General features: G+C 38.1%; 1 protein-coding gene across 2 annotated transcripts in view; it reads right to left on the bottom strand.

Annotated features, from left to right (window-relative positions):
* Positions 1-491: 491 nt before the first annotated feature.
* The window catches only part of kiaa1549lb (KIAA1549-like b), a 90,882-nt gene continuing 64,319 nt past the window's right edge, over positions 492-27,054 (bottom strand). For both annotated transcript variants that reach the window (XM_012855130.3, XM_036136419.1), the window contains exons 8-22: positions 25,872-25,931; positions 24,286-24,437; positions 23,732-23,903; positions 23,016-23,179; positions 20,635-20,670; positions 18,990-19,180; positions 15,582-15,712; positions 14,494-14,618; positions 12,648-12,880; positions 9,656-9,788; positions 6,766-7,143; positions 6,585-6,679; positions 5,921-6,069; positions 5,635-5,786; positions 492-4,676 (exon numbers count right to left, since the gene is read on the bottom strand). In XM_012855130.3, coding sequence (XP_012710584.2) covers positions 4,413-4,676; positions 5,635-5,786; positions 5,921-6,069; positions 6,585-6,679; positions 6,766-7,143; positions 9,656-9,788; positions 12,648-12,880; positions 14,494-14,618; positions 15,582-15,712; positions 18,990-19,180; positions 20,635-20,670; positions 23,016-23,179; positions 23,732-23,903; positions 24,286-24,437; positions 25,872-25,931 — 2,435 coding nt within the window. In that variant the 3' untranslated portion in view covers positions 492-4,412. The remainder of the gene's footprint in view (positions 4,677-5,634; positions 5,787-5,920; positions 6,070-6,584; positions 6,680-6,765; positions 7,144-9,655; positions 9,789-12,647; positions 12,881-14,493; positions 14,619-15,581; positions 15,713-18,989; positions 19,181-20,634; positions 20,671-23,015; positions 23,180-23,731; positions 23,904-24,285; positions 24,438-25,871; positions 25,932-27,054) is intronic.

Genomic DNA, 27,054 nt, shown 5'->3' with positions numbered 1-27,054 from the left:
GTAAGCTGAAACTTGTTTTTAGGAATGATAGATTTAATCTTGGTTAAACAACAAATTGTTACAGCAAAATAACAACTCAGATACCAAAAACAAAAAAAAAACAAATATAACTTATTGTTCTATAGTTGATAATCAGCTAAATGAGTTTGATAGATTTTTTTTTAAAAAAAGCCTGACAAGTAGCTTTAAAGTAAAATAACGAACTGCTTAACATGTTGTTACACAAACCATAAATTGTTTAATTATTTTGTTTAACTAGTTATGTCATGTTTTAAAGCAATATTTAGTGCATGGTCATTAACTATTTTTTTGTGTTTTTTATTGCTCTGAATGATAAAAAAGTAATATTTTCAACATCATCAAACACTGTTCCCTATCAAGCCCTGAATGCTGTAAGTGCCTCAGTGCATCAATAGCTTTGTCTCCAAGCAATGAACAATGGTAAAAAAGTTACACGTGAAAACTAAAAAAAAAAGGCACTACTTAACAGCTTTTTATATGATAAAATCATTTATTTCATTTTAATTATTTAGGTTAACATTTCCTCTCACTCCCCATCGTTTTCAGTGTTTATATCCATCTCTGAAGAACATCAATTATAACAAGATCAAGCAACAGATGAAAAGAAAATAAAGAAACTCCACATGAGGACAAAAGACATTGATTTTCCAACAGAGTTAGCTCATTTTTAATTTTGTTGAATAAATTCTAATTTTCCATCCGATAAATCCCCTCAGAAGCTTGTATTTAATAGAGTAGTTATCCAGCATGAGGATGTAGAAAGGTGTTCACACAAAAAACAGTTCTCAGTACAGTTCTTCAGACGAAGGTGCCTGGCTGTATGTTTAATAATCTTGCCAAACAAGTGATGGCAGAGTTCTTGATGAGTTTGAGATCTAGAAGCTTAATGTATCTAATTACACATGGAGTTGTATGAACAAATAAACAGTTACTGGAGCTGATGATGGATTTGTTCAACAGTTAAAGGCTGACTTCATCCAGGACTCCTAAAAAAAACAGTCTTGCTATATCAAAAACAAAATTCAAAGGCATCTTCACTGATAGATATCTCTCTGGGCTCACTGCTGACAACTTCACAGCAATGATTATATAATTTATATTTTTAAGGTTATTAGAAATCATACAGTACAAGTCGGCAATCTCAATGTTGATGCAAATCACACAAACCCCTGCTACAGGACTACGCTACATGTAACATCTTAAAGGTTTTCCCAGAGCTGGAAAACTTTCACATACACACAAATAGATCATGTTTGCATTGTCTTTCTTATCTGTGCCTTATTTTACTAAACAGTTTATGCAGCTGATTTGGGTCTCCTGTATTGTAGCATTATACTGGTCTGATGTCCACCTCATAAAAAGAGGTTAGCCGGTTCCTTCAATGAATCTTTAGAAAAGCTGACCTTCCTCCCCTGCGTCCCTGCTAAAAGTCTTGTGACCTCCAAAGAGCTTCTTATATTCCACTAAGAGACTTTGATCATCAACAAAACATGAACTACAAGAACATTACTCTCAAGGAATATTGCACTCTGTCCAGCATGTTAAAGATTCTTTTTGTTGTTGTTTTCAGATTAATTTTTATAGCTTGCCATTCAATCTAATGTTGCATTTTTATTTTTAGTGGCTTGGAAAGCTCGAACTTTGTCATTTAATGATTTAAAGTAGAATTTTAAACAATTTGTGTTTAAGTATAAACATTTCACCTTGCACTGTAACCCCCAAACATGGTATGCTCCTTTCAAACCAGACTATCAAGGTCACTCTAAGGTTTTAGTGGTAAATAATAAAATGTTGTGCATAAAAGAAAAAATATATACCCCCCAGAACACAAACAGCAACGCATCTGAGTAAAATAAGGTGTTCAGACTTTGTCCTGTGCAGGTGCATGTCGATAGGTTAGGATATCAAAAGAAAATATATTTATTTATCGTTGAATAAATTTGATGATGCTGTCCAAAATGTTCACTCTCTCCCTCTCTCTCTCTCTAGATAGATAGATAGATAGATAGATAGATAGATAGATAGATAGATAGATAGATAGAGAGAGAGAGCGAGAGAGAGATTTGTATCATCATTGTTATTTCTGTTCATTTTTATGATGATTTTGACCGACAGCAAATCACAACCCTGAGTTGGAAATTAAGGGTATTTTATACGACCAATAACAAAAGTAAGGAATTGTGTAACAGAGATCTGGTATTGCTCACTAAATAATGGGCAAAATTTTACATTTGTCCATTGAGCCATAATAATCGCTAAAGAGGTTAGCTGGTAACCAAGTTCTGTAAACAAGCAAGAAAAAATGTGAGGATTGAGTTCTAAAGTTCTCTTTAGAGATGAAAGAAAAGAGGCCAGGAAGCCACAGAGTGGAAGTGGAGTGTGACCTTTCCACAGTCATGTGATGATTTAAGGAGCTATGTCTGCTGGTGTTGATTCGCTGAGTTTTGTCTAGCTGAAAGTCAGCCCAGCACTCTACCAAGAAATGTTCATCACTTCATTCTTCCCTCTGCTCACCAGCTTAATGGATATGCACAATTTATTTTTGCAGCTTTTCTTTTCATCTCAGAGCAACCAAAGCTTCCTGGACAACTCAGTAGAGCCACAGGTGGGTCCTCTCAATGTAACCCTATATTGGTGCATTACTTTATGCAAAGGGAGCACAATTAAACATAAAAGGCATGTACTGTTCTAGACGTGACATATAGGCTGAAATCTCTGCATTGAAAATCCAATTTTATTATTGCTCGTGTAATAATCAAACTTTCTGAAAATTTGTATTCAGGTCTTCATCAGCTGTAAGTCATATTTATTAAAACATTTTAAAACTACCACTTAATGATGTAATAAATTTAGAATATCTGGGATTCACTTTTTGAACTCAATTACTGACATAAATTCACTTTCCAAAGATTTTATAACTTAAAGACCCACCTGTACATCTCACAAAGAAACATGTATTAAGTCAATATTTCATACGTTGAACAGAATTTAGTTAATGTGCCCATTACCATGTAAATATCGATGCATTCTAAAATATCATGACCACCAATAAGTAAAGGTAATGCAAGGCTTATCTCGTACCAATCCAATGCTTCACCTATATCCCAGTATTAATGGGAGCATTCCTTTGACACAGGACACACATTGTAAAGACTCTATTCTGCTACCCACTGGGCAGAAAGGTTCAACCACATGTGTCCGGGTGCTAGACAACTCAACAAAGCCCAAGATGTTCTTTGTTTATGCCTTTCATAATCAAATGTGTTTGACTGGCAAGAGTAGGATCTACTCAAAACTAACCATGTAGTCACAGATTTAATTGGTGAGATAAAAAAAAAGCACTGCAACCAGTATAGAAAAGAACTTGAATATTTCATTAGTCTGCCGCTGTTTGTGCACAAAATCCTTCAGACAAAAATCCAGAATAAAACTGCCAAACGGTAACGTTTACCCTGCTGCCAACATGAACTTACTGGAAGCTTTCTTGAAAGGTCTGAAGCAAATGCATTTAACTCTATCAGAGTTTTATAAAGTATTCTGTATTGAGAGTCATTTATGTTCACCAAGTCTGCATTCCTCGTGCAGATCTTAACTATTCATTTATAAGCCCATTTTAATTACATTACCAAACCTTCCGTCGGTACCTTACATCATATATTAACCTAAATAAGTGGTGTTAAGTTTATTTTAACAGAAATAAAACATATTTAAACTGCACTTAGTCCATTGGTTAATTCCCATGTATGAAACCTTTCAAATAAAAACGCAAGACTATCAACTATAGTTGTGGTTTGCGGATTTGCTATTCTTGTCTGACATGTAAACAAACTTTTAAAAAAAAGAAAACGTATAAGTAAAGATGGATGTGTTATTTTGTTCTGAGATTAATGTTGAAAAGAGCTGATCCTGACCTTTCCAATCTTGTTTAAGCGGATGCTCAATAACAGGCTTGGTTAGATACATGATGTCTTTAAACTGTACATGCTCATATACACTGTCAGTTATACTTACCCTTCGACGGGAAGAATTTGGTCCTCTCAGTACCGACGATTATGTTAATGTATTTGCTTTTGTCAGTCATGTAAAAAAAAAAATAATAATAATCTGGTCCAGGAAAAATTATATTTTCGTCCCACTGACATATGTACACTGACATGTGCATAATACCTGGGACATCATCAACAAATAATTGAATAATTGTTTTCTAAAATTAGAACAATCTTTCTCAGTTCCTTCAATTCACAAGCTGAAAGACGCCAGTTGTGTGCAAAAAGAGGCGGATAAGCTGTTAAAGATCCGTCTGTTTAGTCGGACAGTACAAATATTAAAAACGGCGCTGAAGAAGTGTCCCCTTTGTGTGCGTCTGCTGAAGACCCAACCGCGTCTCTGTGTTAAAATTCAATTATATCATTCTGTTTCTTCGCCAGCTTGGCCACCTCCTGCCTTATAGCCTGCACGAGTGCAGAGGTGGAGAGGCTGCTCAGAGGCATGCTGTCCATGTTCTTCAGCACCTGGGGCAGACTTTGCTCGGATGCTGTGCGGGGGGCAGTGGGTGGCTGCTCCAGTGTCTGGCTATACTGCAGGGCCAGCCTGGTGGGACTCCCCTGTGGGTAACGAGGATTAGGAAAAGCTTCTGCATACCCAGGCAGGGGTACCTAAAAAAAAAAAACAGAGTGCAAAGGGAGGAAAAGAAAATTATAATCCTTGTAATAAAGAAGTACTGGTAGTACGTGTACTAAGTAATGAATAAGCATGAATTGGAATGAAAAGGATACGAGGTTTGTAATCTTTTTACTAAGAAAATATGTGGCATGCATTCGTATCCAGACGCTTTTACTCGGATACCCTTAAAATTAAATCCAATGCGACTTACTCTTTAGAAGTTGACTAATTGGTAAACCGAGTCATCCTGTATGTCATTTAATCTCACTATAAATAGAGCTGTGCTGTGAAAGCCTCGGAGGTTTGTTGGAGAACATTAGGGTAAGAGAGCCTCAGCCCTCTCCATCTGATCTGATAAGCAAGCAGCCAGAAGGTCCATGATAACTTTGGAGCAGCTGTAGAGAGCCACAGCTCAGGTGTCATAAAAAAAAACTTTCATACAAATTATGTATTTACTAAACAACTTGCCCCTATGGAAGATAGGGCAAGAAGAATGCTTTTTTGTTCATCAGGGAAATGGAAGTGGGTCAGAGTTGAAAGGAAGATGGAAGGAAATAAATACTGAGCATCCTGCAAGAAAACCAGTCAGAGGCTGCGAAATACTTGAGGCCAAGGTGGAGAGTCAGCTTCCAGCAGAAGAAATATGTCAAACAGCCGGAGCTTTAATGTAATGGATTAAAGTGTATTTGTGCGTTAGAATGTCCTAGTCAAAGCCCAAACCTAAATTTGACTAAGAGTCTGTAGCAAGACTTAAAAAAGTGTTTTATAGACGCTCTCCATTCAATCTAACTGAACATGAGCTATTTTGTTGAGAAGAACGTGCAAAAGCATTAGTGTCTAGATGAATGCCTGCTTAAAATCAGTTTCTAACCTCTAACCATGTTATTCTTTCAGCAGATATTTTTCAGTGCGCTTTGTCGGCATATAAGCAGGATAAATGGGGTTTCTTACAGAGTCTGTCCACTGCGGTTGGACATCCTCGGGTTCTGGTGGGTAGGACATCCAAGAGGGACTATGATAGGACGTGGGGGACGTGGGGACAAAATAGTCTGAGTACCCTGGCCTGGCAGCGGGGATGGCGTAGACAGCAGTTATAGGGTTTCCTGTTTAAATAAAGACCGTGATGTTCATTGGTTGCTGTATTTATTTTATTGATTTTTTTTAATCAAAAGGCTGCTGTTCATTAAAGAATTAATCCAATCATAAAAAATGCTGAATCCTCTCCTCGAGAGCTCACCTGAGTAATTTGGCACAGGCCGTTCTGCAGTGATAGATGGAAGTGCTGCTCTTGTGGTTGGCCCATATGGGTTCTTCTCCCGTTGACTCCGCATTTCAGCGACAGATGTTTCTGAGCTCCTTCCCTTAGGCCCCAAGTCCGAAGTGGAACTAAGAGACGGGAGAGGCATAAACAACAAGCTGCTGCAGCACGACACCACTAGATGGCACACACACTCCGTGTGGACAGGGGGAAGTCTCATTAGTATTCTTGCCAACCCTCTATACCCTAGTTCATCAGAAAAATTTATACAAGGCCTTAAACACCCTCACCACACTGCATCCCCCTGTAGTCCCTGAATGTGAATGTTAATGTGATTTTAAAAAAAGGAATATCCAAATGGTTTGAAAACAAAGGAGCATGGCCATCTGTCTCCACCAGTGTCTGTTTTTGCTACTCTCATTTTACTAATGTCTATTAGCTTCACTCTTTTTTTTCCCCCAACGCTCATCAAGTGCTTGTTTAAAAAAGGTTCATTGTGAAATGACGTGTAATTTAGTATATCCTATTTTGAAACTGTAATTCTCTATTCCATCATCTTCAGTATCAGTAAAGCATTTTTAAAATTCTAGAAATGAACTTTTTTTTCCCCTTTCTTCTGCATTTTCAAGTGCTTCACTTTTACCGTCTCAGGGAGGTTCTAGGGGGAGGTCCAGTGCGCGGTGGTAGGGGAGGCGGAGAACCCATGGCCATCTCAGGAAGCTGGGTGAAGCGAAAGGCCTTTAAAGATATTCAAAGCTCTTTTAATTTGGGGCCATTTTATGGGATTGGTCACTTGAAAAGACACAAACGTTTCCCCGACTCACAGGTTTAGGCAGGCTGCACTGATAAATGTCCGCTCCATAGGATGGTACCCAGTGAAGTCCGCCCCGCCCAGAGCTCATGGTCCCTGGAACGCTGCTGACCACGTCTGAATACGGGAGGGGAGGCGGCGCGGGGCTGTACTGGTCAGGAGGGGGCTGCTGGTGGTGGTGGCCATGCCTTCCAGATGTGGACTGTCCCCCAGACGCCAGGCTGAACGCCTCCTCCAGCAGCAGGTGCATCTGCTGTCGCACTTCATCGATGGACGGCTGCGAGCTCAGAGTGGATGTCTCTGAGTGGCCTTTGAGGCCCCGACCATACATGTACCTCCGCGGCCCCAGAAGATGGTCAACATTTGTCTCCTCGATTAGCTCCGGCTCAGTCTACCACACATAAAATAAAAATAAAAAAGATGACAGAGAAACGTTTCGGAGATTAGTCTCATTTGACACTTCAAAAACTGAGAACTAGTTTGACATCAAATGTCAAACATGGAACGGTTGTAGATGAAAAAGCGAAAAAGAAAGGAAAACTAAGCATAAGATTGATGTTGTGTTTTTCTACACTTTTGGAGAACTTATTATCTATACTCATTGTATCACTCCATTTTTATCAAATGTGATCTATTTACAGTGGATCTTAAAAGGGTGCACACACACTCATTTCAAAATATTAGAATTTGAATATAAAATATAAAATGTGTTTCACCTAGACAAAAAACAAACAAACTGATCCATGTGAAGAAAAGCCCAAATAATGATGCTGCTACCACCGTGTTTCCCAGTGGGTATCATATCCTTTAGGCAATGTTTAGTAATTTTTTTAGTTGAGTTTAAAGTCCTTGTTCTCAGCTACAGGGCTCTAAATAATCAGGCTGCTGACTATTTAGCTAAACTCTTAGCTGCTCATGGCCTTCGATCCTAAGCCCAAAATGTCCTGGTTGCTCATCGTATGACACTAAAAATAAAGACAGGGCCTTACAGTCTATGGCTCCTAAACTGTGGAACAGTTTGCCACTTTGCCAACTCTGTGGACGCTTTTAAAAACAAGCTGTTTTACAGCACTTTGTGACTTTGAAAGATGCTTTATGAATAAACTTTACTTGCTTACTACTTTAATTCAGTGTTGTTTTTGTTAAATACTTACCTTTTGGGATTCTGTTTGCAAGAAGGTCCAGTCTGGTTTAGTCAGACCACATCACATTCTCCAACAAGGTTTTGGATTTCTTTTAACCAGGAATGGATGTTTAATTGATATATTATGTTATATAATTGTATACTTTATTTTATAAAATAAAAGTATCTTCTGTTTTGTAGCCCCACGTTTCCTTTCATTAATTTTGTAAAGTCCTTGTTCATTTGTCCATTTTAGATTTATTATGCATTGGATTTTATTTTTGGATCCCACTCCTGCTAACTTTGTACAATGAAACCTTTTTTGTGCACTATGGCTTTAGCTACAGGACACAAAGCAGCAAAAAATATTTCACTAAGAGTAGAACCTCAGGTTTAGCTGATCGACCAGTATAACTGATGACAAATGTGAACTCAAGAGGACTGAATCCTTAAAATTAGTTTTAAAAAATGTGCTTTCGCAAAGTATTGGCTAAAGTGTATGTGTATTTTTTTTTTTCCTTCCAGCAGATTTATCCAAAAGAAAGATTTAAAAAAACCAAAGAACTGGACTTCGGTTTTGGTTTTTTAACTTTTTTTGGATTAATCATGACCTGGATGACTGAGAATTTTCAACAGCGTTCCAACAGATTTCTTTGTTTTTCAGATAAGGCATATAGACTACATCTTGTGTTATTTGGGGAAAAAGTTTAGAAAAGATTGCGGTCTACTTTTCATATACAAAAATCTGGCATTTTTAACAGAGGTATGTAAATCTTTAAGAAGCAGCATTTGTTGTCCTAATCATTTTTTTTTCTGTCACACAGTGTCCATCTATTCAGTAGTCCAATACAGTAAAAAAAAAAATGCAATTTGAGGCTGCCCTACTTCCTGTGCAAAAAGAGGGCAGCCACAGTAGAGCCAGCACAGAGCACCTCATAAATCAGCCCTCCTGGAAAAGGGAAAAGAAGAGACTTGAATCTGCGGCCAAACCAGTCCCTTCACATTCAACAAGGCCAGGATTCAGGAAAAAGTACAGTTCACTCTGCTAACCACGTTACAAACTGACACATAGACATAGCCGTGTAAGAAATGAAAAAAATAGAAATCTCTGGAGGATGTGTCATACTTTCTCTGCAGTTGAAACCCAGTGATGATGAGGTGACTTTTCGTCCTTGGGCCAATATGAGATTTCTGATGCCGTACATGTCTGAAGCAATAAGAGCAAGAGTAAGAACAGTTTGCGCAAATGCTCTATATAGACTGACCAGGTTAGAGTGCACAACTCCAGGGCCAACTCTACCTGAGCTTTTCCTTCTAAAACAGGATGTTAGAAAAATATTCCCAACTTCTCCCATTTGAGGCTGAAAATGATTCTGACTTTAGGATCATAAAAGCTGCACACAGAACCATAATGAAGAATTATTTTAGTTGAAGTATAATTAATCAAAAGTGCCCCTGTCAGCTGTACCTCTGCAGCAACACTGTCACACCTTTTTGAGCACACCTCTCTGACAAAACGGGAATATACGCACATGTTTTCCAACTTAAATAGCAAGAGTGTTATTGTAACGCGGATTTTGGGTAGTTTAGCAATGTGAACAATGCATTTTATCCCCTATTGTTGGAACCATGATGGCCAGTAGAACCAGTAACTTTTCTAATGTGATTTTTTTTATTGTTTCAACCAATTGAGTGCAGTCTTTAAAAACGAGACATCTTTTAGTTGCTATTTGGCTAATTCGGTCGGGCTGAAACGGTTGGTGGGTGTCATGTGACTCACATCGTAGCCACTGTTGCGGATGCCTCTTCTGGGTCTCTCTCTCATCACAAGGAGGTCCATCTCTGTTCCTCCGGGACTCGGACTGCTTAGGCTTTGTCTGCTGCGATAGGCCATCTGTCCGACCTGGGAATGCCTGCCAATTGGAGTAAATAGAGTGAATGCTCCACAAATCAAACCTGTAGCAAAGCAGTTCTTTATTCAAAGCGTTCAGATTACTCGTTCAGTGTTTCATGTGCCTGCAGCTAAAAGGGTAGAAGGAAAATCTGGCACAGTGATCCATATTGGTGTTTTGCTGATGAACAAGGTAAGGAAAATAACTGGATTTTTCTTTTTTGAGTGTGTTAAAGGCTATTGGAAGCTGTGCAGACAAAATTGGTGTTATATTTTAAGACTATAAAAGACACAAATATAAAGGTTGCTTACAAATGAGTTAATTACAGATATTTCAGATTGCTTTTGGTCTCTTGACTCCCTCAGTAGTAATATATACATTTTTAGTAAAACACCATACAATGGACAATATTATTAACCAATGACAGGAAACATCAATGTGCCCACTCCAACATACAGAAAGTCATGTGGCATTTATTATCTTTTTTTTCCTTATTCTTTATTTTCTTATTCATTATTTATTTTTATTAGTTATTTTCTTCAGGTAAAAAACGTGTTTCGGTCATTAGGGTGCTATGTGGTATAAATGTAATCCAACCTTCTCTCGGTCAACACACAAGTTAACATGCAAAACTTGATTTTCACCCAAAATTAATCTGGAACGTATGGCTCTCTATGCACACAGCGCCAATGGAAAGATCTCAGATCAACTTCTCCTTTTTATTTCCTTATCTGACCTAAATCTGGATTCAGATTTTGGTGTGGGTTTTCATCATACCAGCTATTTTACGCTTGCCTTCAAACTGGCTTACTGCATGCTGAAGTTATGGGCTATACTTTAATCTAAAAGCTGCCATTTTTGCTCTGATTGTGTCCATAGTTGTTCTTTTTAAAGGTGAGCAGCTGACCCAGTCTCAGGTATTTTGCAGCGTCTAGCTGGTTTACCACCTGGATTGCCCAATCTATAGTTCCATCCACCTTTCCATCAACTCTGAACAGATTCCCAGTCGCTTCTAAACAAATGCATCCCCCACAGCATGATGCTGCCACACCTTGTTTAGTTATCGAGGTGGTGTGTAGAGTGATGTGTAGTGTTAGTGGCAAACTGGAGATGATTGTAGTAATGCCATTTTTTTAGCAATGGCTTTCCTCTTGCCTTCAATAAAGGTTACATAAGTAAAGAGTGTTCACATTCTAATCTGACCGAGCTTTAAACTTCGCCAGTACTTTCTCCCTGACATGTCTGCTGGGTTCCTTCATCTTCATGATGCTGTTTGTTCATTAATGTTCCCTTACAAATCTTAGAGGACCTCACAGGACAATTTGAGTTATACTGAAATTAATTTCCTCTCCAATGAGCTGAGCTCTATTTTCTAATTAGGTGACTTCTAAGGACAGGTAGTTGCAGTCATTTTTATTTAGGAGTATCATTGTATTGTGGATGGGGTAAATATGCAACATTGGCTTTAATTTTTGGAAAAATTGTGACAACAATGTATTTTAATTTAAGAGACAATTACATGGCAGCATAGCGCTGGTCTATCATATAACATTGCAATTAAAAATATTAGTACGCAGCTGTGTTGTAATAAGCTGTAAAAAAAAGAAAAGGAAGAAAAAAAGGTTAAGGTGTAAGTAGCTGTAGTTACTACAGTGTAGTAGCACTTTTTGGTCCTTTGAATGCTACATGAGACTGTGACCATAAATGCAAAGAAGAGAATCGTTGATGGCAAAGCAAGCTGCCAAAATGCCAAACATCCATTTCAGCAATCCTTTGGACAACTGGAAAGAGCAGAGATTTCCTTTTTTCCAAGTCCAAAAAGCACATCAAGTCTAATTGAGCAAACTATCCCATGTTCTCTAGTATCAGAAGGGCTTTCAGCTTCAATCAGCAGTTACTTGTAGTGCTCCAAAACTACACAGGTGTCACCTGTGCCTTAATAATGTAATTTGATACAATCAGCTAAGGACATCCCAAGGTGCCCCAAATGATGGTGCACAGAACCAACCAAGGCACATTTTCCAACCAAGCGGTTTCAGGGAAGAAAAAACTGGTAAGTTACTCAAACTAAACAGTTTCCATGTTTGATGTCCATATTACCCTTAATGTTTTTCAGAGAACATGGCAGAAGGAACCCACTGATGCAGCAAATTACAAATCAGCCACTATGCAGTAGAGTGAAGAAACAGACGCAAAAGTGATGGCAATGGATCTATGGTAGAGTCAAGTGATTAGGGGATGAGGAATCTATATTATTGGCAAACATCAAACTGTTTGATAACACCAAACAGAAGGCCCTGATGCCCCCAGACATTAAAACAGTACGGGCAGAGATCATTTTATGTCAAATGTACTCAGAGTTCGGCCATTTCAGGGTGGGAGATAAATACAAACAGTTATATACAGGCCTTCTAAATGAAAACAGGAAAGACTTCAATAGTTCTGGAAAAACATGAGCATCCTACAAAATCATTTTGTATTGTCAGAAATATAAAACTGGATATGCAACACAAATCCCAATTTAACCTGGTTGAACTTGAACTTGAAAAATGTACAAGTCAAAGGTATAAAATCATCTTCTCGGTGAAAGATATGAAAACTTGCGAAAATACAGCTAATTTAAGCATTAAGTAAAACTACAACTACAACTAAAACAACCGGAAACTCAAAACTTTATATAAAGACAGGAAAATATCAGAACAGGGGGTTTGACGTATTAAGTGTAAATACTGAGGTAGGAGTAAAGGAATCGTTATCAACTCGTCACCTGCAGCACTTTCTGGCTGTGTATGATAAGTCTCCTTAAAAAACATCATCTTTTCTTTCTTGTTTTTATTCACCCTAACCATGGTTTGACTTAACTTGTCACTCTGCGCTTACCTTCCATGAGACTTAACATACGTGGACCCTCGCTCATCGTCTGGCTCCAGAGGTCCGCCATGCTCGCCGGCGTCCCTCTCGTAGTCGCACTGCCTTTTCTGCACCAGGGCTCGACCTCCGCCGCTGCTGCCATTGGTGGACGGGAAATCATAGTAACCTTTCTTCTTAGCTTTTAGCCTCAGCTTGTTTCTGTAGTGCTCAATGTCCGATTTCTGCTTCAGCGCCAAGTTAACCTGCGGAGCAGACATACCGGCAAATGCAACTGAACACAAGATGATCAAAACTCAACAAATGAGAGAATGTTCATCCTGCTCCCTCAGATTTTGTTTTGAATATGATGTAAAAGAAATATTGATTGTTAATAAAAATAAAGTTGTTGTTTATTTGCATTTTATAGGAAGACAATTAAGTCTCTGCATGTGTTTAGAAGTGCAGCTATTGTATTCAGCAGCCATCACAACGCAAACACAAACATATGGTCAAAAGTGTGCAATAAAATCACACAGTCCTTCTTCAACATCGACAAAACAAGAAAATCAAAGTGATAGTGAGAGGCCATAACAGTCTAGTTCTTTAAGAGCAGAAAGTATGCATGGTATCAGCATAAACACAGCTGAACATCTCTGCAGACAACAGTGACAAATTATTCTAAAAATATTTCCTATGGTAAAGAGAAAATGATCATATTCCAACACTGTGTGGAAAGGTAAATTATATTCTATATATACAATAACAGAAACACTTAGTGAGAGCAAACACACAGGTTCACAGCAAGGTGAAAACCATAGAGGCTTTTCTTAACGCTTCAGTAATGAAAGACAAAAAAAAACAGATTGGGCTTAAAGTATGAAGGAGGGATTAAACAGACGATTCAGAGTATACTACATTACTAGAGATTTGATTTCTCTTTGTGATCGTCTGATTACATATGAAGCTTCAGAGTAATTTCTAAAAGATATAGGTTCAGCTCAAAATCAGCAATACTCACTAAAAAATAACTCACAAATTTGTATAGTGTTGTGAAAAAGATGTCTCCAACAATTATGACAAATATTCTAGATTGTGAAGCAGTAAAGCAACCTCAGACCATCACTCTTCCACCACCGTGTTTGACTGTTAGCTCGAGGTTAATTTTCTAAATTGCTCTGGAGTTTATCCAAGGTGCCATATGAACAGCTTCCTGCGTAACTCGTCAGTCCACAGATTATCATCCAAAAAGTCTTGGGAATCATTAAAACGTTTTTTTTAGCAAATGTGAGACAAGCCCCAATGTCTTTATTTAGAAATCTTGTACAGATGCCATTTCCCCCAGTTTTCATTGATGAAACGCTTTTCTTAACTGAGACAGGTGAGGTCTGCAGTTCTTTAGATGTCATTTTGTTTTGTTTTGTGCCTTCTTGGATGAGACATGCCACTTTTTCCATGTTTTCTTCATATGTGCTAATTAGTCCAGAATGCTTTGAAACTGCTATGCAACCCTGTGTAGGCCAACAGACTAATAATGTTCTTTTTCATCTGTTTTTTAGTTACTTTAGATAAAGACGTGATGTGTTACCTTTTGCCATGTTTTGGCCTACCTGATGCTGTCAGGCAGGTAAGTGTAATCATAACAGACTATTGATAATAAACAAAAAACCTAATTTCTATTAAATCAGGTTTAACCATTCGCGGAATGAAACCGTCATTGATGATCTTAAATACTTAGGCAGAGATAGAAATTGAATGAAATAGAAATTAGAAATCTGTAAGGGGGTTAATCGTGTTTTACAGCACTGTACCTGCAAGTGACATTCCTATGCACTAGAAAACCAACATCTGTTCAAGTGCACATGTGGGTGTACCTCACCTCTCCGTTGACGACGGCTGAATCCTGGCTGCGGTCTGAAGATGCAGGGTGGGAGCAGTTTGTCTGTGCAGTTACAGGCTTTATGGAAATGAGCTGCAGGGAGCCCGAAGATGTGTCGTACGGATCTGAAGAATAGAGAGCAAGTGCACAAACATACAGACAACAAATACCAATAATCATTACAGTATCGATCAAAGGGGGAAAGGATGTCACCCTGCTTGTCTGATCTCCCCACCCCACCCTCCGAAACACTGTCTACGACCAGTTTCTGGGATGTGTCAAATAAAATCGTTCTGTCGGAGTAAATGAAGTTGTAGACGGAGACAGTAGATCACAGGGACAGCTTTGGCTTCCTGTGTTGTAGCAATGCATCTGTGTGATAAATGGTAGAAACTGACTCTGCACTTTTATCCTTTCTCTAACATCAGACAAAACTGGATTCAGTTCCAGTTTTGCCTAACTCAGCTGATGAATTATTCAAATCTAGCCTTTAGGAAGATCAGAATCCGACAAGTTTGATCAAATTTACAAGCAGAGAAACAGAACTGGAGGAATGTTACTTGCGCCCACCACATTAACAGCATTTAGTCGCAGAAGAAGGGAAAGAACAAGACTGTATTCAAAACACCGCAAAATTTAGCGGAGCACAAGTTGTGAGACTTCACAAGGTCTCGCTGCACTTTTAACGCTGTGCGTGTGTGCGCGTGTGTGTGCGTGTGTGCGCGTGTGTGTGTGTGTGTGTGTGTGTGTGTGTGTGTGTGTGTCCTCGTGGTACTTTGTCACAATACCCAGCAGCCTAACAAACCGTATCAGCTCCGCAAAGAATGTGTCTCATGCATATTCATGTGGTCCATCTCCACCTATGGCTGGGATGGGGTGCTGTAGTCATCTTTATGACTAGAAAAGCTGCAGTGCCATTGCTCTCCTTTTAACTGACCGGTTGGATTGTGGAAACCTTTGACAGTGCAAGCATCTTTATACAATCATGGAAAAAATATCGAATTTTCGTTGTTGTGAAAGTCTCGGCCCTGCCAGCAGAGACGCGGTGGAATTAATCATTTGTATTTGCATCTACGCGCGACTCTCACCGTCCCTCCTCCGGGTCTCCTCCTTTGTCAGTTTCTGCTGCGCTTTGACTTTCGGCACCGTCAGGCCCCTCTTAGAATTCGGCTTCTCTGATTCGTTGCTGATGACGGAACCATCCTCACTTGGCAACTTGCTGCAAGTAACCATAGCAACAGGAAAGGGAGTAAGCTTTCAGGAAGCTGGGCTGGCAGCCAGGTTATGTCATCCCATTCCTATTTACAACCTCACCTTTTCCCTCCTATCCACTAAAGCTTGTGTCCATTAAGTATATTGTGTTTAACAAAATTTAATGAATTACAAAACTATTACCCCTGTCACTGTTTGTTTAAAGAATATTTCTTGCATGGTCAAGTTGCGTAACTGGATTTATGCTACATGATATTAATCAACAGGAAAATCCTCCTATCATACAACACATTTTAGAGTTGCATGTCTAAGACTATTTTAGTTTGAAGCAAAAAAATTGATTTCACTTGTGTCAGATGTATTTATCTTATGCGTGTATTTATGAATGCAATTAAGAAACTAGAACAAAAGTCTTAAGACAGAAGTTGAAAAGAGAAAATGTATGCAGACACACAGCACCATTTCTTTTAATGAAGGTGCCTTTTTTAAGATTTTAGGGGATGTGCAGAAAAGCTCCTAAGGTTCGTATTCGAACCCTGGATGGCTGCATGGAGGTAAATTAGCTTCTGTATATGGGATGCCTGCTCTATTACTAAAATACACACCACCCTAAAGGGCCTTTTGTTTATAATGGAATAATTCATGCATTCCTGCCAGATGGCTGAAGACACCAAAAAAAAGGTCCAGGAACAAAATGGGAGACAAAGACACTGATTTCCAAAGAATTGTAGAAAGCCATTTAAATAAACTACAACCAATCATGTAACTTTTGAAGCCAAAGGCAGGCAAACATTGAGCATGTCTATGTTTCCAACTATGTGCATGCATGTCCGAATTGAACCACGACTGATTTGCAAACTAACTGTACAGTTTTGGTATCTAGTACTTGGTCCAGTGGCTTTAAAAAGTGTAGTATTGTGCTACTGTTGGAATTAGAGCTGATCAGTCCACAACTCAGAGGACTGAAAGGCCAACTGTAAGATCAAAGAATCATGGTCTGTCTGCTAATAGTGTGCTAAAATTGATAACAGCAAAGAAAGACTCAGGAAAATCCGGCTGTGCTGCAGAAGGACGGAGACAAAGGCGGGTAACAAGTACCGTACTAATGGAGGTGTGAGGATCACTTTAGCTGTATGGGGAAATGTAGAAAATGGGGCAAGAAATGTGTGATTAGAAGAAAAGTTGAGAGTATTGTTTAAACTAAACTTGAATGCATATATTTTTACCAGCCTTTAATCTAGCAGCTAAAATGTGGTATAATATTAAATAAAGTTTGTTCTAATATAATTTTTTTAACACAGTAATTATCAACAGCTACTGTTTGAGAAGTTAACAAAGGTTTTTACCTATTAATGGTAATGACGAACAATAAACAAATAGATAAAATAAATAAGGTCTTATCTTTCTTCCTAGGTTAAGAAGGGCCTTGAAGCTCCCAGATATTTCTGACTGAATAAATATGATATTTATATAATCATTGGGCTCTCAGTATTATTAGTAACTTTTAAAAAGGGATGCTTGTTGGAAGGGGGCATTTAGCAGCTGTATAAATTTGCTCAATCCCCTCGGCCAAACAAGTCTTACAAAACCAAGGTTGCAAAACCTTTTTATTTATTTATTTATTTTACTAAATGCTGGCCACCCCACCACCTATACCAGAATCACATATTTAGGTTAAAAACTCAGGAGGGATGAAGTATTTAAAAGTCATGAACATTATGTTTTGAGGTGCTGAGAAGCATCTTTCTATCTATCTATCTATCTATCTATCTATCTATCTATCTATCTATCTATCTATCTATCTATCTATCTATCTATCTATCTATCTATCTATCTATCTATCTATCTATCTATCTATATATATATATATATATATATATATATATATATATATATATATATATATATATATATATAGGCCTGTCACGATAATCAATAAATCAATTAATCGCACGATAAATAAAAACTATCTGCGTCATTTAATTTATCGTCTATATCGTCTCTGCCTGTGTTTTTCTGTTTCTATTGATGACGCTGGATGAAAAGGCTTAACTCCGGTGCTATCCACTGACCCCTCCCCTTCCTAATTTTTTTTAGGAAGGGAAAAATGAGGAGGGAGGAGGAGTGGACTATCGCATCAGGTAGTCAGTCAAAGAATCCTTTGATGGCAAACTTGGCCAAAAAAATACATGTGTATTTGTGCAACAAGCACCAGTTCAGAGAGAATGTTTGGTACAGCTGGACACATTGCTACTCTTGCTCGGAATCTGTCTGACTAAAGTAGTTACAGATCTGCTTAAAGATTGTTGAGGCATCTAGTCTTATTTAAGAATCTGCTTTTGTTACTTTGCATTTTTTTTTTTATAAAATGGCAGTTTTGCCTATCTTTTTTAAAATCTAATGATATACAGACTTCATTATCTGTACTCTTTTGGTTGAATGTAGTTTTTATTTCCACCATGGTTTTATCTTGTGTTTAGTTTTTATTCAAGTGTATTTTTAGTTAACAGAGACTAAGAGTCCATTTGATTTTTATTTCTCGTTTTATTTTGTTAACCAGTTCCAGTGTAAAGTGTGTTTATCTTTGGCAGGAAATCGCAAACATTATTAAGTAATTTCCATTAAATCAGTGCAAAAAGGTCTTCAAACAATATTACCGTTTATCGCAATAAGTTTTGAGACAATTAATCATTCAGAAAAATTTGTTATCGTGACAGGCCTATATATATATATCAAACCTCCTACCACTTTACCCCTCAAATGCCAAATAACAAAATGCTAAACGCTCTACTCTTCAGAGCAAGATCCGTGAACCTGCCGATGTGTCTGTCTTCTCATCATGTAGTGACAATCACAAGCATGCTTCTCATGTTTAATTAATATGCATTTGTAAAGTTTTTGTACTATTATGTTTTATGACCAGTATACTGTTGCAAAATACATATTTGTTTGCAATAAAGTTTTTTTCACTGTTAATAAAAAAAACTTCTTATCTGCAAACTGAACTGCACTGTAGTGAAAAAAAACACAAGCAGACTTTGACTGCTTCGACCACACTTTGAGTTTAATATGATTGTAATGAAACAACACAAATACACAACACTAAGTTATATTTTCTACTAGACTAGTGTATTGCTTCATCTTTCTTGCATGAAGAGACAAAAACAAAAGACGAAGACAAAACAAAAGCCGCTGACATGAGATTCAGCATTACAGCCATGCACCACCCATAAACAGGTAACAGAGATGCCATCATGCAGAGGCGAACAGTGGTAGTGTCTTACCTTTTGTGTTTGTCAGCGGTGAGACTTTTCTTGTTGGCTGTCCCGTCTTGTTGCAGTGACTTTTCTAGTGACAGTGATGTGTCCCGAATCTGTAGGGACATCACTAAAGTATCCTGACTGACAGGCAACGTCTCCTCATCTCCTCCCTGCTGGCCCAGGTGCTGCTTGGCGTAGTCAAATCCCTGGACTGGCTGATGGATATGTTGAATAACAATGGAGAGTGAAAGGGAAGAGTTTTTAAAACGAAATGCATTACTTCTTAATCAGAAAACGCAACTCAGCATCAAAAAATTGCAAAAATATGTGTTAGTCCACCAGACAAGTATCTCAGGATATTTGCAAACTTCATCGTCAGAAGTTAGAGGGATTTGAAAGGCAGAACTGGGATTACAGCACTATCATATCTTTGCATCGATAAGCCCATATTTAACTGTGACTCTTCTTCATGTTATTTGTGTTTCTGGTCAAATATATGCCAAATAGCGGTAGTCAACAAGATCAGATGCACCGGTCTTTGTGAAGACTCGCTGATTAGTAGACTACAAGATAAGATAAAAGTGTAAAACCAATTCTGCGTAAAAATCTGGTATCAGTGTGCTTATAAATAGAAGACCGTTCTCAAAAATGCATCCTGAAAGAATTCCCGGCTGCCGTCATCTCAGGGTCATAAATTGTCTGACACACATCGCTGCCCGAGAGCAGCCGGGCCAAACTGCAAAATCAATGCGTTATACTGCCCTGAACGTTCATCTTCTTCAGCATGCACACATACTCAGACAGACACTCAGATAGGTTTATGGAAAGTGCTGCTGCTGCTAGTCTTTAAAGAGAAAGCACTAACAAGTAAGTATGATGAAAGGATTCAGTTTTCACACAGTCGGTATTGCAGGGGACTCAGTGCGAGGGTCTTATTTAAAATTTTAGGAGTCGCCATCTTTGAGCATTCTAAGAGCTTTCGTTTGCTTTTACATTACTTATTAGCAGGCCCTGGCAGTGTCCTGCATAAAATATCACGTGGTCTGCCAGGACATTTAACGTATTTCATAGTCAATGAAAATAATTTTCGATGGCCTCTGTTTTCCACAATGAGACGTCAGGATCTTCTTCACTGCTCTGCAGGTAGAATCTGAGTGCTTCTTCGGTTTAAAGCCTAAGATTGTATTGCACCCTCTCTAATGAATGAATCAATAAAGGCATGGGGTGTTTGTGTGGAGTTACACTCTGAATTTTAACCCTTCTAGCTCTGATATACGCAAACAAAACAAAATAAAAACATAAGCATGTTTAAATTTTAAGTCTACATTTCAAGGATTTGCCTGTATGCAGGCTGTTCTTTCTCATTAGAGGTGCTGTATAATAACCTTTCTCTATAAGGTATAATCTTTAAAATCCTGCTATCTGAGGACAGCAACTATAAGAAGAACAGACAATACTGCCTTCGCTTCCCCGAAAATTGCTTTTTCAAGGCTTTGTTACTCGAAGGTGCTGTTATATCCTTAGTTTTCATCAGCACAGCTGGACTTATTGAAATATATCTGCAGTGTTCTCTGCACAGAGTCCCATTCAAATCCCATGGCTGGCTTAGCAGAGCCATGGAAATGAAAACACAAATTACTAATGAGAAGAAATACAGAGCACTAGATACCTGGTGATAATAGCTCACATCCCTGCGATACGCCATCTGAAAACATAAAAAGAAATCTTTTTTTAAAAAGTGCAAGTGGGCTTTCCGTTTGTCTTCTAGATCATCAGAGATTCTTCAAAAAGAGTAGAAGAAATGTTAGAGTTTAGATAAGGCACAGGCAAAAACAAACTCAAGGCAGTAATGACTAATGATCTCTGCATTAAAGACTGTCTTTCAACTGTGGTTGGGTTTTAGGTTTGGAATAATCATTAGTTTTTTTTATTGAGAACTAGTGAAAAACATATCATATGAACAAAACAACAACAAGGCTGCAGAGAATTAAACCAAAAGTTACTAAAGAGTGAATGGCAAACACATGCATCAGCGCATAACATAATGATCACTCAAGACTCAAGAATTTGAGGCCATGAAGTGAAGATTCATATGAGGATTTATCCAGTCAGGCGAAGAAAGTCAGGAAAAATGGTGTGTGAGAGCAGTAGTTTGGAGACTTAAAGAACCATTTTGCCATTAGAATAGCCTATATTATACTGGTGGGTCATGAAGTGATAGGGCAACTCAAACTCAGACTTTGTGTGTCTCTTAAAACTAACATTACCAATGTTGTGGATGGATGGGAAGGTTCACACAGCAAGATGATTCTATAGATTCTGGACCCAATTTTCCCCTTCCAACAATCTTAAGAATGCCCTGATTATTGAGATGGCACTAAAGATAATCTTATGGGTTTGGTGTGTCAAGAGTGATCTAATCAGCTCAGAAGGACGTCAGGACCTCAAATCTGGGATATTCATCATGTTGGATTGTCTTGGCCCAATATCCAAGCATGTGGGGTGTTCCCTGAGGACAAACAAGCATGCAGCCTGTTGAGTGTAACCAGACAGATAGACAAGACAGATGCAGACGTATATACAAGAAAATACCTATACATACAAATAGTCAGAAATAACCAAACCACACCATATATTCAAACACACAAAGCTCTCTGATCAAGATGCTGTTAAACATTAACACAATATTGTAAAAGTGTTAAAAAAAGAGTGAAAAATGGTTACAAATATTTTGAAGATGTTGAGCAAGAGCCTTCTTAAACACATAAATGGAGGATAAAGAGCGGAGAGAGGATGGAAGATTGTTCCAGTCAAAAGATGATTGATATTTAAATGAGAATTTTCCAATTTCCTTATCGTTTCTCGGGAACATACAACATTAGAGTTGCATGTCTAAGACTATACGAGTAGCTTAATCGAACCTGGTATTGGTTTAAATATTCAGGGTAACTAAGATTGATACATTCATATATGAATAATAACCAGTAAAATTGTAAATTGTCTGTAGGATGGAGTGAGCCAGGACAGATGTTGGTACAACAGAAAGTGGTGGGTTCTGAAAAGGCATCGAAGAATAAACAAACACAAACATTAAGTGGTTGGAGATTAGTAGATCTGATATTTTGATACATTATATCACAGTAGTCTAAAATAGGCTGTAATAATTGTGTTACAATCCTTTTTCCTCGCTGAGAAAGTAAAGCAATTAACTGAGTGATACATTTCTTTTAAACTATATGTAATTTAATTTGTAACAGAATGTGTATTAGAGGTGAAACACAGTGAAGTGTCAAACCAGAGGCCTAAATATTTAAACTGCTCATCTGGTGCAATTAGTGTAGAATCCAAACATGTTCTGTCAAAAAAAAACAAACATGGAAAGTGATTTTGTTTTATTAAGAATCAATTTATGGGCTTGAAGCCATACTTGTACTGTGCCAAAGTCATGTTGAAAAGAGTCCTGATAGTCAATGATACTGGATTTTTGAACAGTAAATAATGATATCATCCGCATACAGTTGAATATTAGAGTCAGTGCAAGCAAGAGGAAGGTTATAGATAAAAAAATTAAATAGAAGAGGACCAAGTGAGGAACTCTGTGGCATCCTAGGGCAATAAGTTTTACCAGAAAGACCAGTTACCCATAAAAAGCCAAAATGACTTATTGCTGTAAAATATTTTTTATGCCAAGAAAATGAATATGAATGTTGAATTTTAAAACATCTCTTTTCATTGCTTAAATACTAAAACTGTGCAGCTGCTTTGAAAAACTACAGAAAATAAACTTTGTTTATTTTTTTGCTTCATACTTCAAAGATATTTAGGTTTTCTGGCTCATTTGATTATAATTGGCTTTTGCTTTACTGAAACCTTGTACTGAACTGTAACCATAACATTGCTGTAAACTACAGCAATAACTTTTACTTCTTTGAGCAGAAGACTGTATCAAAGCAATAAAAGCAGACTTATATTATTTAGTTGGCATAAAAATTGATGGATCTCATTATATAGCTAAATCTATTTCAGACTGATAAATAGAGGTAAATTTACCTTGGCTCTGGGATTCAGGTTACCGATGGCGTCAGCTTTAAAGTCGTTCTTGTTTTTTCTGCACAGCACAGCTGTGATGATGATAATGATGAGTGTTACCACTGAGATCGGGGCCAACACTGCAGCAATTATCCAGAGGTTGTTAGGAGGGTTCTTGACCACAGCTATAAAAGCAGAAAGATGTATTTTAGCATTTCTCAATGAACCCACATTAATTAGACCTTAAAAAAACTGATAAAAACAGCTGGTCCACAAGTGGATTAGTTGCAAAGATAACACAATGTTAAAGCAATAACAAAACATAGCACACAAAAACATGCAGAATTGTTAGTTACCCACGCCAAGTGACTTTGTGCACAGCTCAGTGAGATATACAGGGGCCCTGATTCAGCTATTGTAGGCAACAATCTATAAGAAAATGCTGTGTGTGCTCTGCCTTTCTCCCCTTCTCTTTCCCTCTTAGCAGCGAACAGATCTGAAGCCTAAACAAACACTGTCCCACTGGGAGCATTTCAGAGAGATTACAGAGCAACTCTTTTTTTTTTTTTTTTTTTTTTTTCTGGGCCCTTCACCCCCATGCTGCCTCTTCTTTCCAAACCGAGGGTGAATCATGTTGTTTTCACTTGTCTTACTGTGAGCGGTTTGTAAAAAAAAAAAAAAAAAAAAAAAAAAAAAGTTCTCTATGGTAACACATGAGAGAAAGAAGATATGCTTACGTTCTGCTTGCACCTGGACAAAATAACCCAGGGTGAGTGCCATGGTTTGAGAGTCCACTGTGTTCAAGACCTTGGCAGCTGAAGTGCCCGACAGAGGAACGCCATTGTGCTGAACGTAGTAGGTCATCTCTGCTGGGCTCTTTAAGCCCGACACTCTGCGGATGCTCACCATCTGGTCGAGGACAACATGTCATGCTCTGTCATTACCCACATAGTGCCAATAGGTTACACAGTAACTTACATGTTGCTGTAATTCTGCTTAAAAGACCAAAGTGAACCTTTGAGAGCACTCGTTTAGATAAAGGTCTCTGGTCTATTTTAATGGCCAATTATAAAATTATGAGCTGAGATGCTCCATAATTATGAGGGACTGACCACAAGTAATCATCGCAAGGGTTGCAGAAGTGTTTATCAAATTGTACATCTTAGGAAACACATTTATCATTTGAAAGAATCCAACATACAGGATTTTACCTCACTGACCGCTCAATAATATGCGAGGGCAATCTGATAAATTATCAAGCCTATATTGTTCAAGGCTGCTGTTTTTATACCTGGACGGTGAAGCTGCCCACAGTTGTGGCTCGTCTAAAACGAGTGCCCTGCTGCCCCGCCAACACAAACAAGTCCGCCAGCCGCTGCTCCATTAGACTGGCGAAGCTTTGGTACTGTCCCTCCAGGCTGGCATTATCGACATCCTGGATCACTGCAGGTTCAGGCACAAGACAGAGAGCGGCGGAATGGTTCTTTAGACAGATAACAAACAGTTCTTAAGGGCAAAAAGGAAATATGGAACCAGGAGAAGGTAAGACATGCGTACGCATCCCACAGATTTATAAAATGCTTTGAGAAAACTTAAAGGGAACCTAGTAAAATCTATTTGAGTATTTATATGGTTGGGAATTAAAATTAATCGTAACAATGTCATGGCTCTGACAGTTTACAATGTGTGCTAATGTTACTGCAAAGAGCCAACAAATTAGGAAATGTGAATGCGTCATAAACTTCTTCCTCCTTGCATCACAGAAGACAACAGCAAAATTCCTCACAGGTGTTCAGTTGGGAAAAGTGCAACCACCTTTAACCTCAAACTTTCAAAGACCCCTTAAACACTGCCTATAAAGCCAGCTTTTGCTCTCAGTGTTAGAAGATTTAAACAGAAATACTTTATTAAGTAGGTTGTTATTGGTATAATTGGTGTATGAATTATAAAGTTATAAGCAAATGTCTATTTTTGAGAGATCAAATTGTGAGCTAATTTAATCACCGAATCCAAGTTAGTCTGTTATAGGTAATGCATATGAGGTGACTTAACAGAGGTAGAAATGGACAAGCTGACATAGAAAGAAACAGTGCTTTGTTTTCCCTGCCTAACAGTGATGAACAAAAGAAAGAAAAAAATAATAAATACTCTGCACAGCTGCTCCACCTTATCCAGAGCTGATAAAGCATTTCTGCTGGTTGTATGTCTTGTTTAGTGGAAGTAAATCTGTTTACAGGGATGCTGACCTTGTATTGACTTGGCCTCACATTGCAGCATGTGCAGGGTTAAGAGCTACAATGTCTGTGCCGAAAGAACCACAGCCTCGGTATAAGAATGAATTCAAACACTGAGATCCTAAAATTATTTTTTGTCCAACCAGAATTTTTTTTTTTTTATATTAAATTAGGCAGCCTAAAAATCTAAAGATAATAGTACAATATAAAAGGTGTATATTTTTTTTCAAAAAGTAAAAAGTTTTTATTTATATTTTAGAGAAATAAAGAAATTCTATTAAAAGAAATACCATTATTGGGATTACAGATATCAAACTGATCAGTTTTTAGCAAGTTTCCATTGATACCTTGATACAGCAGGACCCCAAAACATTCAAGCCAGGATTGCTTGGGCCACCCAAAAATATATATTTTACTCTCAGCGGAAAGAAACAATGGTAAAGTTAAGATTATTTTAAACCTAAATCTGCTAAAGTTATGAATATTTTTGGATTTAACTGGAAGTGCTGTTGTGAATAAAAAGCAGTTGAGATGATAAACATAGAAAGGAATTTTAAAGTTTCTACAAATTGTACTCTATTCTTCAGAAAGCATCAGAATAAGCTGTCTCTTTTTTACCCGGTCAGAGCAATGACATCCCTACCTGTTACGACCCAGAAGTCTCTGGTTTCAACAGACGTGTTCAGATTGTGGTATTCAAGTGCTGCAAAGAGAGAAAAAATGGTAACGTAACAATTACATCCTTCTTGTCAAACAATAATATTGTGCATTTGCTTTTACAAAAGTTTTTTTAATCATTATTTCAGAGTGAAACCTCTTTGATGTTGGTAGTTTAAAAAAAAACATTTTAAAGGAAATTCAAAAGGTGTGGATTATTCCGTCTGTCAGATGAGTTCTAGGTTGACACATATTCTGTATTTGAGAAACAATTTGATGTCAAGATGTGCAGAAACATGACGAGGGCAGGCAACAGTTTACAGTTTTCCACTTGTTTTTTTCTTCTTCTTTTTTTTTTTTACACATAAGATCTCAGTTCAAAGGCTCATTGTCTCTGAATGTCAGACATATACAAAAAAAGATGATCCGCTTAAAGTTGTCTCTGTATTCTCTTACATCTATTTCCTGCCTGATTAAGCTCCTGTGCCGAGTGGGGTTGGTGCAGCAGTGTTTGGGGGTGGGTGGGGGGGGGGGGGGGGGGTATGCTGCATCAGTGGTCTGCAAAAGTCGACTTGCAGAAGTGTACACTCAGGCATGACGGGGAGGGGGGGGTGGAGAAGGGTGGGTGGCGAAACGGTGAGAGGAAGAGCAATGGTAATAGATGAGTAGGAAACACTGTCAGCAAAATCTGCTTTCGGGCGTCTTAGTTTGAATCATGTGGGAAAGCAGTAAGAGTGAAGGATTGGAATGAATCTCTGGTAGTTTACATCAGGAGACAGGTGAATAACCCATTTAAGGGCTTTAGGACATTTAGAAAATATAAAAGAAATATAACTGTGTTCAAGAAAACTATTTTCTAAAGCAATACGTCATTTTTTTTCTCCCCCTAATTGATTTTTAAGTGACTTCTTCCTATAGCTTCACTCATGTTCCACCTGAGAGAAATGGTTGAAGAGCGCTGGGAGAGGGAAAGAGCTGAACACTGCTTTCCAGCCTACACAGAGAGCCACACAGCAACACAGAGCTGCAAGCAGGCACTTTGGAGCCGCGTGAGATTCCAGGTCTGTTCTGCAGGACCAGTGCTCAGGGTGATGGAAAATCCCCTACTAGTAATTATTTGCTGCAATAATTGCCTTTGAAGTGAGGAAGCGATGTCTGCCAGCATTATG

This window comes from Fundulus heteroclitus, chromosome 4, assembly GCF_011125445.2.
Source record: "Fundulus heteroclitus isolate FHET01 chromosome 4, MU-UCD_Fhet_4.1, whole genome shotgun sequence".
Taxonomy (NCBI): Eukaryota; Metazoa; Chordata; class Actinopteri; order Cyprinodontiformes; family Fundulidae; genus Fundulus; species Fundulus heteroclitus.
The sequence above is the reverse complement of the archived record's forward strand: the minus strand, read 5'-3'. Positions and strand labels throughout refer to the sequence as shown.